Source organism: Carassius auratus, chromosome 28 (genome assembly GCF_003368295.1).
Source record: "Carassius auratus strain Wakin chromosome 28, ASM336829v1, whole genome shotgun sequence".
NCBI classification, from domain to species: domain Eukaryota; kingdom Metazoa; phylum Chordata; class Actinopteri; order Cypriniformes; family Cyprinidae; genus Carassius; species Carassius auratus.
Window position 1 is genome coordinate 11,716,663 of NC_039270.1, and position 14,216 is coordinate 11,730,878.

General features: G+C 35.9%; 1 protein-coding gene across 1 annotated transcript in view; it reads left to right on the forward strand.

Annotated features, from left to right (window-relative positions):
- The window catches only part of crhr1 (corticotropin releasing hormone receptor 1), a 114,273-nt gene that overhangs the window by 27,958 nt on the left and 72,099 nt on the right, over positions 1-14,216 (forward strand). The window contains exon 2 of the mRNA XM_026207772.1: positions 10,969-11,056. Coding sequence (XP_026063557.1) covers positions 10,969-11,056 — 88 coding nt within the window. The remainder of the gene's footprint in view (positions 1-10,968; positions 11,057-14,216) is intronic.

Genomic DNA, 14,216 nt, shown 5'->3' on the forward strand with positions numbered 1-14,216 from the left:
ACATTAGCAACACTGCTGCCAGGGAACTGCTGCCAGTCTCCTCAGCTGACCTCAGAGGACTGACCACAAAATATAATATCTGATTTCAAACAACTGCGAAACAGGGTCAACACACCGCTTACGGTTGTTATCGTTGCTGTTATGAGAACAGACTCTCCAAGGCCGGAAATTCAAATGAACTGAGTCAGATTGGAGAGTTCGTTTTGCATAATATATGTTCTGCTAAACCTCAGCACTGGAATATTTATTTATTCACAAATGAAATGCTTTATTAATAGTTTTTTTAATATTGCATTGAGCTGGAAATAGATGCCTTATTAGTGTTTGTGGGTATTTAATGGAATACAATTTACTTGAAAGACATTAAATTAATGATACTGACAGCATCTTAAATGTAAACATTTTTATATAGACAACTTTAGAGACAAGCATTTCTTCCGAAAACTAGAGAAATTACATAAACTGAGTTTAATGATTCTATAGCAGGACTTTTTCAGAAAATAATGGTGAACTTTTGCTTAAGAAATACATATTTTAAATGTAAAGCTATTTATTAATGAAATGCAGATAAGACTAGACAGCAAAGTCATACATAAATAGTATTAAAAATACAATCAAATCAACCCATTAATTCATGAATATAATATTTTTGGAACTGCAAATGAATTGTTCATGTTTGTAAGTCTCTAAAGATGTTTATTTCTAAAAACTTTTGCATTTTAGATTGATATATTGCATGTTTCAGAGTCTATTCAAACATATGAAAATATACAGAATGTGTTCTAGAATTACTGTATGAATACTAATAAAATCACAGTGTGAGGCTTTTTTTTTTTTTTTTTTTTTTTACTTTGGAACGATTGTTAAGTTACAAAGCTGACCAGGATTAAATTTTTATATTCAGGATTCAATATTTGACAGCTCCATCTGGTGTTAAAGGGATACTCCACCCCAAAATGACATTTTTTTGTTATTAATCACTAATCCCCATGTCATTCCAAACCCGTAAAAGCTTTTTTCATCTTCAGAACACAATTTAAGATATTTTGGCTTGTGACTGTCCTAAAGACTGCCAAGTAAATTACACTGTAAAGGTCCAGAAAAAAAATATAAAAAGCATCGTCAGAATAGTTCATCTGCCATCAGTGGTTCAACTGTAACTTTATGAAGTAACGAGAATACTTTTTGTATGCGAAGAAAGCAAAAATAAGTAAAATAATTTACCTTAAATACAGTTTGCCTCCTCTGTGTCTCTCTGCATCAGCGTAATGCCATTTTGGAGAATTTGAGCTAATCGCAGGCAGCGTACACTCTTCTTTGTCAGCCACGCCACAAGGATACATTTTATAAGTGTATTTACGGGCTGACACAGAAGAGCGTACGCTGCTTGCGTTCAGCTCATATTCTCCAAAATGGTGCTACGGTGATGCAGAGAGACAAAAAGGAGACAAATTGTTGAATAAAGTCATCATTTTTGTTTTCTTCATGTACAAAAAGTATTGTCATCGCCTCATAAAGTTACGATTGAACCACTGATGGCAGATGGACTATTCTGACGATGCTTTTCATTTTGGGGTGGAGTATCTCTTTAAACTCAACTGTAACCTCTTTTAAAGCAAAATTTTATAATTTATAAGCTTAGTAAATATACATTGATACCTAGTATCTTCCATTTCAGATTGCAAGTTTCATACCCAATTACAGTGCAGAGGTGGCACTGAAATGCTTGTGAGGTGCAATATAGGTGTTTTTACACAGACTGTTTAAATCTGATCAGAGGTGGCATAAAGCCTTTAAACAGCAATGATATCTTATGCCATTTATTTACTAGGGGATGTGGTGGGAAGGCATAATTGAGTCTTTTATGTGGCTTTGGATCTTTACAAAGAAATTTTTAAACAGGCACAGAGCAACCTTAACAAATGTGGGAACCTCGAAAGAGCAAAATATGCAAAGAATTGCATGCATGTAATAGTGTCTTATTCTGGTCTTCATAAAATCTTGGTGTTCTCATTAGCAGCAGCTATTTTAGTGCCAGGGATTGTCATTAAGATTTTATACAATGGTTAGTTTTAGTTTTACAAGAAGTGTTCCAAGAGTTCAGATGCAATGTAACTGCATGTGAACATTTAACTGTTTATATCACCTTTTCAATCCTGTTTTTTGCAACAGTTGTGAAGAAAACATAAAGTACCAAACATTTGAGATCAGTAAAATGTATTTTTATATGTATGTATTGAATTTTTTATTTTCTTTTTATTTTCTTTTAAAGGGATATTACACCCAAATTGGTTACCCTCATTATTCAAAATATCTTCTTTTATAATCAACCAAAGAAATAAAGGTTGGAATACCTTGAGGGCGAATAAATCATGACAGACTTGTCTTTTTTTTTTTTTTTTTTTTTTTTGGTGTACTATCCCTTTAAGAAGTGTCTTACATTCACCATGGCTGCATTGATCAAATATACAGTAAAAATATATTTTTAAATAACTTCTAGATTTTAAAGGGGTCATATGATGTTCTTTCGAGTGTTACAAGCTCTTGGTGCATGAAGAAGATCTTAAGTCTCAAATACAAAGAGATATTCTACATTAAAGTTAAGACTCCGCCACACACCCCTAAAATGGCTCATTCAAACACGCCCCCACATGTCTACGTCACTATGTGGAAATATTTGCATAATGTTTACATGTTCAGGCAAAGAAAGAAGGTTTGGTTTCAGTGTTGAAGCAGCCATGTCAGGGAGATGCTGTGTGTATCTAGGCAAAAGCATAAGCACTTTATTTGGCCTTCTGAAAGTAGATGCATTTAGGAATATTTAAGATTACTTACAACAGAACAGCAACACATTTTATGGACGACGATTTTGGGAACCAAGGAGAGGAGGTCCTTCTGACTTAATCACGTTGTCTGCGTTCGGTCTAACTGATTTGCTGAAATCAAAACAGGGACAGTAATAGATGAGCGCTTGCCAATGAAATTGCCATTTGCGCATTAGCTCCGCCCACTACCACAGAAACCTGCATATCTTCTGCTTGTTCTAATAAGCTGAATAATTCTTAATGAACTTCATTATTTTGACTGGAACATACATCAAAGAATATATTTCACATGTAGCGTGTTGATTCAGCGTTGTAAGACTCTCTCTCTCTCTCTCTCTCTCTCTCTCTTTGCATGTGTGAGAAACAGCACTATCAGCAAAGCGACGGCGAGTCGTGCCCCGAAAAAGTAAAGATCGGTTGATGGAGAGCGAAACTCTGAAATGCTCAGTCAGTATTCAGTGAGTGAAAATATATCCATGCTACCATTTAGAGTAGACTGCGCTCATCGGGAGGAGGGACTTTGTAGAAAATGACGCATTTGAGAGAGGCGGGGCATCGGGACCTACAATACAGTATTCAAAAAAGCATCATATGACCCCTTTAATGTCTTTTAAAATGAAATTTATCCCTGTGATGGCAAAGCCAGTCTTCAGTGTCACATGATCCTTCAGAAATCATTCTAATATGCTGAATTTGTGTTCAAGAAAGATTTCTTCATATCTTCACTGCTTCACATGGAAACCATGATCTTTTTCAGGATTCTTTGATGAATAGAAAGTCAAATGAACATCATTTATTTGAAAAAGAAATCTTCTGTAACATTTTCACTTTGAAACATTTCTTTTTTCATTGCATTATGTATAAAGCCTCTGCTGCGTTATCCTTTTTATTGTAACTTTAGTTTTTTTTATGTCTAGTACCCTAACCTAGCTTTTGCAAACATGGATCGAGTTGAATAGCTGCACCATCTTGAACTTTGTATGACAGCGATAAGACACTTGTGACTAAGTCTGGTTATTGTTCCCTGAAAAGGCGTTGCCATAATACACACAACAGCACAACTGGACCTTTCCTCTCCAACTGCACCTTCAGACTGATGCACTAAATCCCAAAAAGTTTAGCATCAAGAGCAACTGGAGGGTGGAAATAGAAAGAGGAGAAAAAGTGCAGGCAGAGATGGCAAGACAGAATCAGAAGGAAAGAAGAGGATATTGTTCAGAGTAGTTTGGACATAGCTAGTTAAAATGTGACTTTTTTTATCCTCTCGGACTGTAAGGAGGATTAGATGTTTGATTCTCTGCCCAAAATAGACCTGCCTTGGAGAAACATGCAGGCAACGCTGGATAGAATTTGATCTGCTCTAAGCCGCTCAACAATGGCTTCTAAAGAGCCAGACTTATAAAGTTCTGCTAGAATACGGATCAGTGCTAGGGGTGGGAGTTGAAATTGCATTTCCTTTACATCCTATTTGCAAGTCACAATGAGAAAGATGGCAAGCAACGGTTGAGAGTCATTAGATAAATTCACTAAGATGCCATCGTTCATATATCATTGTCTTATAAATAGTTTATGTACTGTGCCAAAGCATATGGAGAATTATGTCACATCTCATTCCTGTTTCAACCAAGCGTCTAATAGCTTAGACCAGTCATTCCCAAGGTATGCCCTCGAGAGTGCTATATTTTAGGATGCTCCAGAGGTTTCAGATTTCCTGTGTTTAACCTAGAAAAGCAGAAATTATGAAATTATTGAATCATCATCATAATGGCCAATGGAACAACATTAACGATAATACTAAATTATATCCATTATAATAAGTTAAAATAAACAGTTTATCGAGTTTGAGGCAGATATAAATAATGCATTTTTTTCATTTCGGGTGGTCTTATGATCATATATCATAAATCAAGAGACCTGTCTGATGCAGTACCTTTCAGGAGAATGAGGCCTGTGACTCCTCAAGTAATGACTGTTTAGTGTCATCTGATTTCCTGGTGTTATATCTTCCCTCACTTATCAGCTTATTTCAGATAGCTGCAGAGCTTTTTATACCACGTGGCTCATTTTCCCAGTGTCCCATTGCATTCATCCTTGATTTGTTAAAAGACCTGGGGTTTTTCTAAAGCTCTCTTGCACCTCTCAGGCAGTTAGGAGTCTCTCCTCATCCATGGTTCTTCAGGGACCGGCTCTATATTTGCATGATAGGGGAGCTCCCCGTTCGGTTTTCCAGCATGGTGTTCCTTCAAGGCCAGTCTGAAGAGTTCCTTGAGAGAGACAGAAGGAGGCAAAATGTGGTAAATGCCATAAGGTTATGCTGCATTCCAGGCAGGTTTTTGAACCCGTAAATCACGACTTCAAATCGCGATTTGTAGCGTTCCAGGCAAGTCACACCAAACTGCCTGAGGGCAAGGAATTGTAGCTAGATTATACATTTTATTGCAACGTTATATTGTCCTAAAGTCTATTTCTCACCGTGTACCACTTGCATAAACACTGCATCAGTATGCAATATTATCCGTAGGGGCTGCCATTGTTGTTTCACGGGCTATGTGACGTCAGAGCTCGGAACTGGGAGTACATCGATCTAGTATGAATTCACTGGTGGGAAGTAACGGGTTTGACTGCCTTTCCGGTGTACTTTCACAGGTATAAGGTTGGAAAAACATGGGTTACGGGTTGCCTGGAGCGCAGCATTAGACAGAGTGGTCTTTGTTTATAATGTGAGGTGATGTATACTGAGACAACAGTAGTTCATTTCTGGACCTAATGCCTTTTCATTAGCTCCCAGTCTCTTAGGAGGAGTATCATAGAGATGCTTAAAAGCTTCCCTGTGGAGTCTGGGGTGTTTTGATAACCAACAGTAATGTGTGTTGTTCTTACTTTTGAAGGAGATCGAGGATGCTTAAGAACATGGCTTTGAGATCAAGACCAAAAAGCACTGTTGTTGAAAAGATGAGCTTAGACCTGCATTCATTTATATGCTGGTTGAGGCTTGTTGTTGTGTATATATATATATATATATATATATATATATATATATATATATATATATATATATATATGTATATGTTACAGATTGCATTTTCATTCATATTTTGTGCTTCTTAATGTTAACATGTTCTAACATTTTTGGCTTTATATTGATTGATTGATTGATTGATTCACTGAGTCACTCACTCACTCGTTCAGTTCAGTGTTAGATTTAAATTCACGTATCCCTTACATTTCATTAATTTGTTCATTCATTAATTCATTCATTTATTCATTCATTCATTCATTTCAGTATTAAGTTTATATTTGTTACTATCATACACACATTCATTCGTTCATTTCAGTGTTAGTTTTATTTTGTCTTTAACACACAAAATGTATTTATTTAATTATGTATTTTGAGTGTTAGTTTTTTTGTATCCCTTTCATACGCTGTTTATTTATTTTTATTAATTAATCAATCAATCAATTCATTCATTCATTCATTAGTTAATTCGTTCATTCATTTTCCAAAAGAGCAGCAATAAACAACAGAATTTATATATTAGAATTAATATATATTAGTGGCGGGCCGTTATCGGCGTTAACATGCTGCGTTAACGCGAGACTCTTATCGGACAATAAAAAAAATATCGCCGTTAATCTATTCTCAAAGTTGTGTTGGGAGTTGGGTCTATACTAAGCAAGCTATGATGACTTTCTCCTTGATATTTTAAATAACCGACTGGCTGAGGCCAGCCTAAAAATAGATGCTCAGGACAGTTGACGGGCCACTGCTGCACATCATCACGAAAGCTTATCTTTTTCACGTGTTTTTATGCCTTACCGCTTGTCGATTTAAACATTAAAGCATCCAAAAACAAGACACAGAAAAGCTGAACAGAGTAGCTGGTTACTGGCACGCTGTGTTCGGTGCGCATGAGAGAGCGAGAGAGAGAGAGGGCCGCGTATCACGGACAGCGACACTGAACCAAGCTCCCTTCTGCGAAGAGAAAGGCGTCTCAAAACACTTGAACATCGAATGTGCTTATTTTTGCTCTTGCGCCGACAAATACATACAAAATATGTCAAAATATCCCCCTTGGAAATTATGCTCGAAAAAACTGTCAGTTATTTCTTAAGTGAAAGTAAACAGTTGAGGAAAAAAATGGGATGTGTATTATATTGGATGCATTCATCGTCTCTTAAAGTGACCACGCCTAATTTAGCTACTGGCTGCTGTAATGTTAATCCAAGAAAATGAAAGAAAATCACTCACTGCTCTTGACTGAATTACTTTGTAGTTTTAACAGTCAAACCAAAAATTATTCAGACACCAGATATAATGTTTGATATATATAGCAAAACTGTAATAATGTGAGAAATGTTGAAGGTGTCTGAATAAATGTAGGTTTGATTGTATATTTCATTTTACATTGAAGACTATCCAATGCTATTTTACATTTAATTATTTTGGTTTCTGTACCTTGACACCTACAAACTTGAAAAAAAACTTAAACATTGGTGTGAAACAGGCGTAATGTTGTTTTCACCTTGTGCAATGTGGAATTAGATTACAGCTTTTTCAAGCACTTTGTGATGCATTTTGGAAACAGGAGATGAGCCCCTTTTCTAATGCACCACCTAGCTTGATAAACCCCTTCTCAAAGACTTACTGTCTGTCAATTATGTTTGGGTAACACACATATTCTGAATGCCTTCGGCAGAAATCGAATGAGCCATTTTAATATAGATTCCTTTTAAGATCACAGTGAGATTAATCTAGATAAAAAAAAAAAAACCATGCCCACCACTAATATATATATATATATATATATATATATATATATATATATATATATATATATATATATATATATATATATATATATATATATATATATAATCATTTATATTATCTAGGCAGACATCTGTGCGGGACATCAGTAAGACAGTAAGTCAAGTTCACTTAAATGAACGGAATCACTTAAACTAATCAGATTTTAAAATGCTTCATAAGCGAGAGACTGACACCGGACAAGTTACATTATTACATAGAGCTTAACTGCTTTCAGGCTACTGAAAAATGTAGTTAAGTTAGTAGCGCCACTACTATTCGTTTGTTACTCCCCGCTGGTTATGTCAGCACAAAGCTCTCTAGTTGTTTGTCAAACTATCGTGTGCGTACAGTACAGCTTGAAGCCCTCCTGGGTAATCCTGTCCAGCACATGGGTTATACAATGGCCCTCCAGTGTTGGTGGTTGAGGGCGATGAATTGAAACTGTTCCAAGTGACAGGAAAGTCTGAAGGCACAACCGTCCCTCGACATGAAACCAGCCTTCAGCGCCATGGCAGAACAAGCCAGTCTGGATGAAGTCTGTGAAAGAGACAGCGGAGGGATTGGGAAAGCCGGGGAAAAAATAGCATAAGCGTTTGGGATGTTTCTGGAAGGACCAGAGGAAAAAGCAGTTCAAGGCTTCAAGAAGATTACTGGCGAGTGAGCCAGCAGCTGACCAGCGAGAGGAGTGCTAGTCTGCCAGCTCATAAAACACACCAGGGGCTGTATTTCTTACGTTTTTCCCTCCTCAATCCCACTGTTTGTCTCCCACTAGCTCGAGTATGTGCTGCAGATGGTCTTTAGAGCTGTCAACATTGAACTCTATAAACATGTCCTCATGTGTCGGAGGTCAGGGACCAGAAGACAGTGGGCTGTTCACCTCACGCCACTGGGAACTTGAAGTCATTTTTGAACAGCTAGTAAAAATTTTAGTGCTTAGCTGAAAGACTTCACTCGATGTGACAATGCTGCTTTCCATTGACATAATGAGTCTGTGGTGTTGGTATAAATTTTCATGGTTTCATTATGGGGTGTGGAAGGTTTATCAAGCTGGCCCTGAAAGCTTTTAGCGGTCATGTGACCATCCGGGGTCTTTGCAGTCTTTATGACTGGGGGCTCAAGTCGTTTAAGAATGGAAGTGCAATGTAATGGGTTCAGTCATAGACTGCTGTCTGTTTCTGTTTTAGGAAGGTGATATAATTTATTTCATCCTTATTCTTTGTGTGGGTTTAGTGTGCTGTAAGGGTATTTTTATCCAGGGTTATGAATTAGAGACGGTCACATTATAGCAAATCAAGCACATGCAGAACCTCGCTGTCTCTCTTTCTGTTCAAAGAGCCATTAGTCTTAAAGCTGTGGTCTAGTAAAACATATCTAATGGATTCCGCTTGAAAATAATAAATTGCATTTAGTTCAGTTAGAGGGAGTCATTTAGTCGGCGTGATGTTAGGACACAAGGGTCACATCTGTGATTTTTCCCTCTCGTGTCCTGAACATGAATGTTGAAACAAAAGCCCTGGTCTTCTGGGTATTAAGTCTTTAAATCTTAAAGCTTAAATCTTTTTTTAAATCAAAGCTGGAAAGAATTTAGTATAAAATAACTGTGCAATGAAGTGCTACATTGTTGATGACAATTACAACTATCCTTTTAAATAAGAAATAATAATCTGAATTACAGATATTTTAGCACATAAATGCAGATTACATCTGCTACAGTTTAGTCTGACTATTAAAAAAAACTGACTAGTCTGAGACTAAATAGTTAAAACCATATCAGCTGGACTGAAAACTTTACATTACAATTCTAATGGAGAAATCACTGTTTTAGTTTGACTGAAATGTACAATTTTAAAGTGCTTCTAAACCTACAGTTAGGGCAGGGCAACACATTTAAATCTATATTTATCATAAAAATAAGTCCATGATATTGATGAAAGCTTTTAAAAATGTTCAATATTTAGCCTATACTACACTACAATAAACTAATACACATACAATACAGTATACATTCAGCATCTGCTGTCTCACTTAACATAAACTTTATATCCAAATCTGTTCTTATAGTTCACTTCATGAGCTGTTTCATTTGTTAAAATGTGTGGTCAAATACCCACTGCAACACAAAGGTCTTCACAACAAACAACCAAAATAAAAGTCCAATTTAACTTGAAGAAATTATGACAGAATATATTATTATTATAAAATGTACCTCTCTATGTAATAAGAATAATTATAAAATTAATTTAGTCATTCATTAATGCATCCGTTTTTTTTCTTTTCATTTATTCGTTCATTTGTTTGTTCATTCGTTCGTTCGTTTGTTCGTTTCATTCATTCATTCATTCATTCATTCATTCATTCATTCATTCATCCCTTTGTTTGTTCGTTAATTTGTTAGTTTCAAACAACCAATATTTTTTTCATATTTTCCATGTTTTTAAAGAGTATACAAGTATACAAAAATGCAAGTTTTAATTTAATTTAATTTATGATAAATAAAAAATGTATATTTAGTATTGTAATTAATAATTGTATTGTTTTATTATTATTATTATTATTATTATTATTATTATTATTATTATTATTATTATTTATTGTCATTATTATTATTATTATTATTGTTATTATTATAACTTAAAACTGTCACGGTTGCTGCTGCTGTGGAGGAGACGAGGAGATGAAGGATTTTAACCAAATAGGGAAGTACATGGAACAGGCAGGAACAGGCACTTAGCAGTAGGGTTAGACATGCAATACTGGACAAAGAAACTCGGAAACACAGGGTTTAAGTAATAAGGGAGGAAACTAGGGAATTGGGGAAACACAGCTGACATAAGTAAAACATAATTGGAACAGGAAACAGGAAGGACCAAATATGGGCATGGGGGGGAAAAACTAGGACATGGGGAACAAAGTACACAAGACAAGACAGGAACACAGGCCTGACAAAAACACATAATCCAAAAAATACAATTTTATATGGATAACACAGAATTGGGGAAATAATATGTAATTTCCTGGGACCCTGAACTAAAATGTAATTTATTCTGTAGACTTTCCTTATAAATTAACATGTTTACAAAACTGTAAGGATTTACTGGTAACCAATTAAGCAGAAAAGTTTCAAGCCTTCGAAAGCAACGTTAATTTCAGTCTGTTTCTCAAACATAGCTAGTGTATGACTTCAGTAACACAACCGTGTGACAGGCGTACCTGCATTAGTATTAGACAGATGTTGACCTGATTTACTTTTCCGTTGTATGCTGTCTCTTTCTGGATATCCAGATGGATGCTAAAGCCAAATTTTGTTTTCCTTTCTTTGCACCACCGTTGCAGGTGTTGACCATCTGGATTACGCTAATCTCCAGGGCAACCGCTGACCTGACCTGTGACGCTCTGCTCCTGCTCTCCACAAATCTTACAGGTTAGTCTCCATAACTAATCTTAAACCAATTTTGCTTTGGGGTATATAAGAGTTTAGATTTGGTTTGGGAAGCGTGGTCATAGATCAGTTACACAAGTCAACTTAATGGCCGGTGTTAATGGTCTCCCGTTTGAGGTATTGATAAAGTGTCAGGGTGGACCATGGGATTTGTGCTTAAGCTGCATATCACCAGTACATCTGAAAACATCTGAGAACATTTACTAAACACATTTACAGGAGACTTTGGGCTTTACACATGTCATGCGTGAACCTGTGGAACACAAAAAGTATATTTTTTTTAAATGGTTTTGTCTGTTAATTGAGAGTCTCATTTTGAGATCTCATTTTGGACCCCATAGACTTTCACAGTATGCACATTCTTTAGAATATATTATTTTATTTTCCACAAAAGAAACTCATACATTTTCACAACATAAGGTTGAGTAAATAATGAGCTCTTTAATATAAAATAATACTATAAATATTAGCAGTGAGGCCCTTGAAGCTGAGATACCCAGGGCCTGGTTCCCCGATAACGCTCACTCTTGGCGCGCTAAGAAGAATCGAAAGATATATCTTACCAAAGTTGTTTATGTTCCTAAGTGTGTTCCTCGAAGTGTCCCTTAGGAAGCCTCGTAACACGCTGCCTCTTACATCCGACATTACAAGAGTGCTGTCCCAAGTGAAGGTGCTGAATTAGTTGGCATCGATTGCTCAGGAATCGATTTTCCACTTCACGCGAAGGTGCATTACAGCGTTAAGAAAGACAACACGTTCTATGCAAATGAAACATTCCTCAAATTATTACAGTAACATTTATTTTAACATAGTTTAAGTTATCAGTAGAATATAGACTATAACTTAAATTATCAGATGGTCAGTAATATGTTCACGCAATATGTTGTGACGGTTAGACGAACCGGGTATCCCTCACTAATCATCCACCCTCCTTATCCCATTGTGCCACTTATGCCACTTCTTGACATGGGTTTAACGACTTCAAAAAATTATTTAATACACTTTTATATTAATGGTGAGATACTTTAAAATCAGAATTGATTGGCAAGCAGCTGCAGTTGCTTCTGTTTAATGCGGTATTGATTGCCATTTGTTAATGTTTTCAATAAAAAGCAACCTATGAACAGAGAGAGAGAATTAGATACAGAATATGGTCTGGAAGCAACGTATAAAATGGCACCTAGCTTAGTCCGCAGCCCTCTCCCACGACCTCGATGAAGCTCCCTGTAGCAAAAAACTTAGCGCCGCAAACAGCTGGACTTCAGGGGGGTTAAAGCGAAATTCTGCCGCGTTAGCCTGGCAAGCACAGGTCTGAGAAGGTCCAGCAGTTGCATAATGAGTTTTCTTGGGAAGCAATTTTTTTTTTTTTATATATAGCCACATCAGGCAAAATGTCAAATGAACTTAAAAAAAAAAAAAAAATTGACATGGACTAAAACGGCTCTGCGGCCGGCGCGGTCTTTGATTCAATTAATGACAAGTTGGATTGTTGCCATAGTTGGTCGCTTACTGGACACCACTATGCTTACCCATTTATAGATAGATTAGCCATTTAGAGACAAATTGTTTGCAAGATTTTCATTATCAAAAGTGATTGCCAATTTGCTTTAATGACATTACGAAATTGCATAGGCGTATTACCACCATATTAGTTCCTGTACCAAATAAAGTAAACTTCATAAATTGGCCTGTATCCATTGCGAACATATTTTATTATTAGTCTTAAAATGTCAATAATATAAAATCATTGTTGAGCCACAACATTGTCAACATACCATAGTTTGACTTGTACTGCGCTGCACTGATTTCTAAAGACCGCTGTACAGTGGCGGTGACTATGTCTTGAGCTCAAACAACGCTAAGAGAGAGATTACAATGGTCCAGACCAATCTTACGAAAGAGTGACGTACAGAAGATATACTTAGCGTATGAACGTGTCGGGAATCGTGCCATATGGTTAAGAGAGAGGTTAAGGAATAGGTTAAGAACTACTTAGTGACAAGAATGTTTTGGGGAACCGGGCCCTGGTTTAATGCTTTTCTATTCTTAACTGAACTAATTTTTCCATATCATGAATGGGGATAGGGTGCAACAAGAATAACTGAACATGTCCCATGGGATATGCGACTTTTTTTTTTTCAATGTAGACAAAACATCATCCGTGACAAACATAACTCTTATTGCTCAGAAATGGCAATATAAGGAGATAAAAGCTGTGATGGCTGGATTCAGTTTGTTGTTTTTTGCTCTGCTTTGAAAAGCTCAAGACTTTAATAAACTGGGGTTTATTTTGGTTTGCAGTTGAAGCTGAGGGGTAAATCGAGCACTACTGCAAAAATGCAGGAATACACTGCAGATTTGTTTGCATTCAGAGCTTTTCAAAGGCTTAGCGAGTGTGAATTGGTGTGAAACTCTAAGGGGAAAAGTATCAGATTTTCTATGTACAGTTTTTCACCTACAAATGTTATGTTTCATTAGTAATATTTGTAAACTTCGAGTAAGGCTTATATTTTGTACACTAAACTGATAAAATTGCTCTATGGTTGATCTTTTATACAGTAGTTTAAGTTGTATGTTTCATTTGAGGATCGACTGTGTCTCTTCATAAATTTTTTTATAAAATCCCCCTTCTTACCACCCTCCCAAAAAGAAGACATTTAACCCTAAAAAAAAAAAAAAAGACAAAAAAAAAACACTTATTGCGGATAGCATGCCCCTTATAATTCTGTCTTGGAGATATATATATATATATATATATATATATATATATATATATATATATATATATATATATATATATATATATATATATATATATATATTCTGAATTCATATATTAACAATTTAAACACTTAATTAGAAATATGGATGCCAAGTTTAACATGTTTGATGTTAGCTAAAAATGTGCTAACTTTGTTACAAAATGTTTATATTTCCCACATATATCATCCAAAATAGTTAATCGACTAATGTGGTGCGTGAGTCACACTCTTTACCTCATTTATTATATTATATTTAGCTGAAAAGTTGAACCTATGCTCAGATAATCATAACAGGCCAGCTGAGACCAATCTGGTGTGAAATCTGGCAAATGATGCATCCTTAAAACTTCAAAGAGTAAATCTCTCACACACGGTGAAGT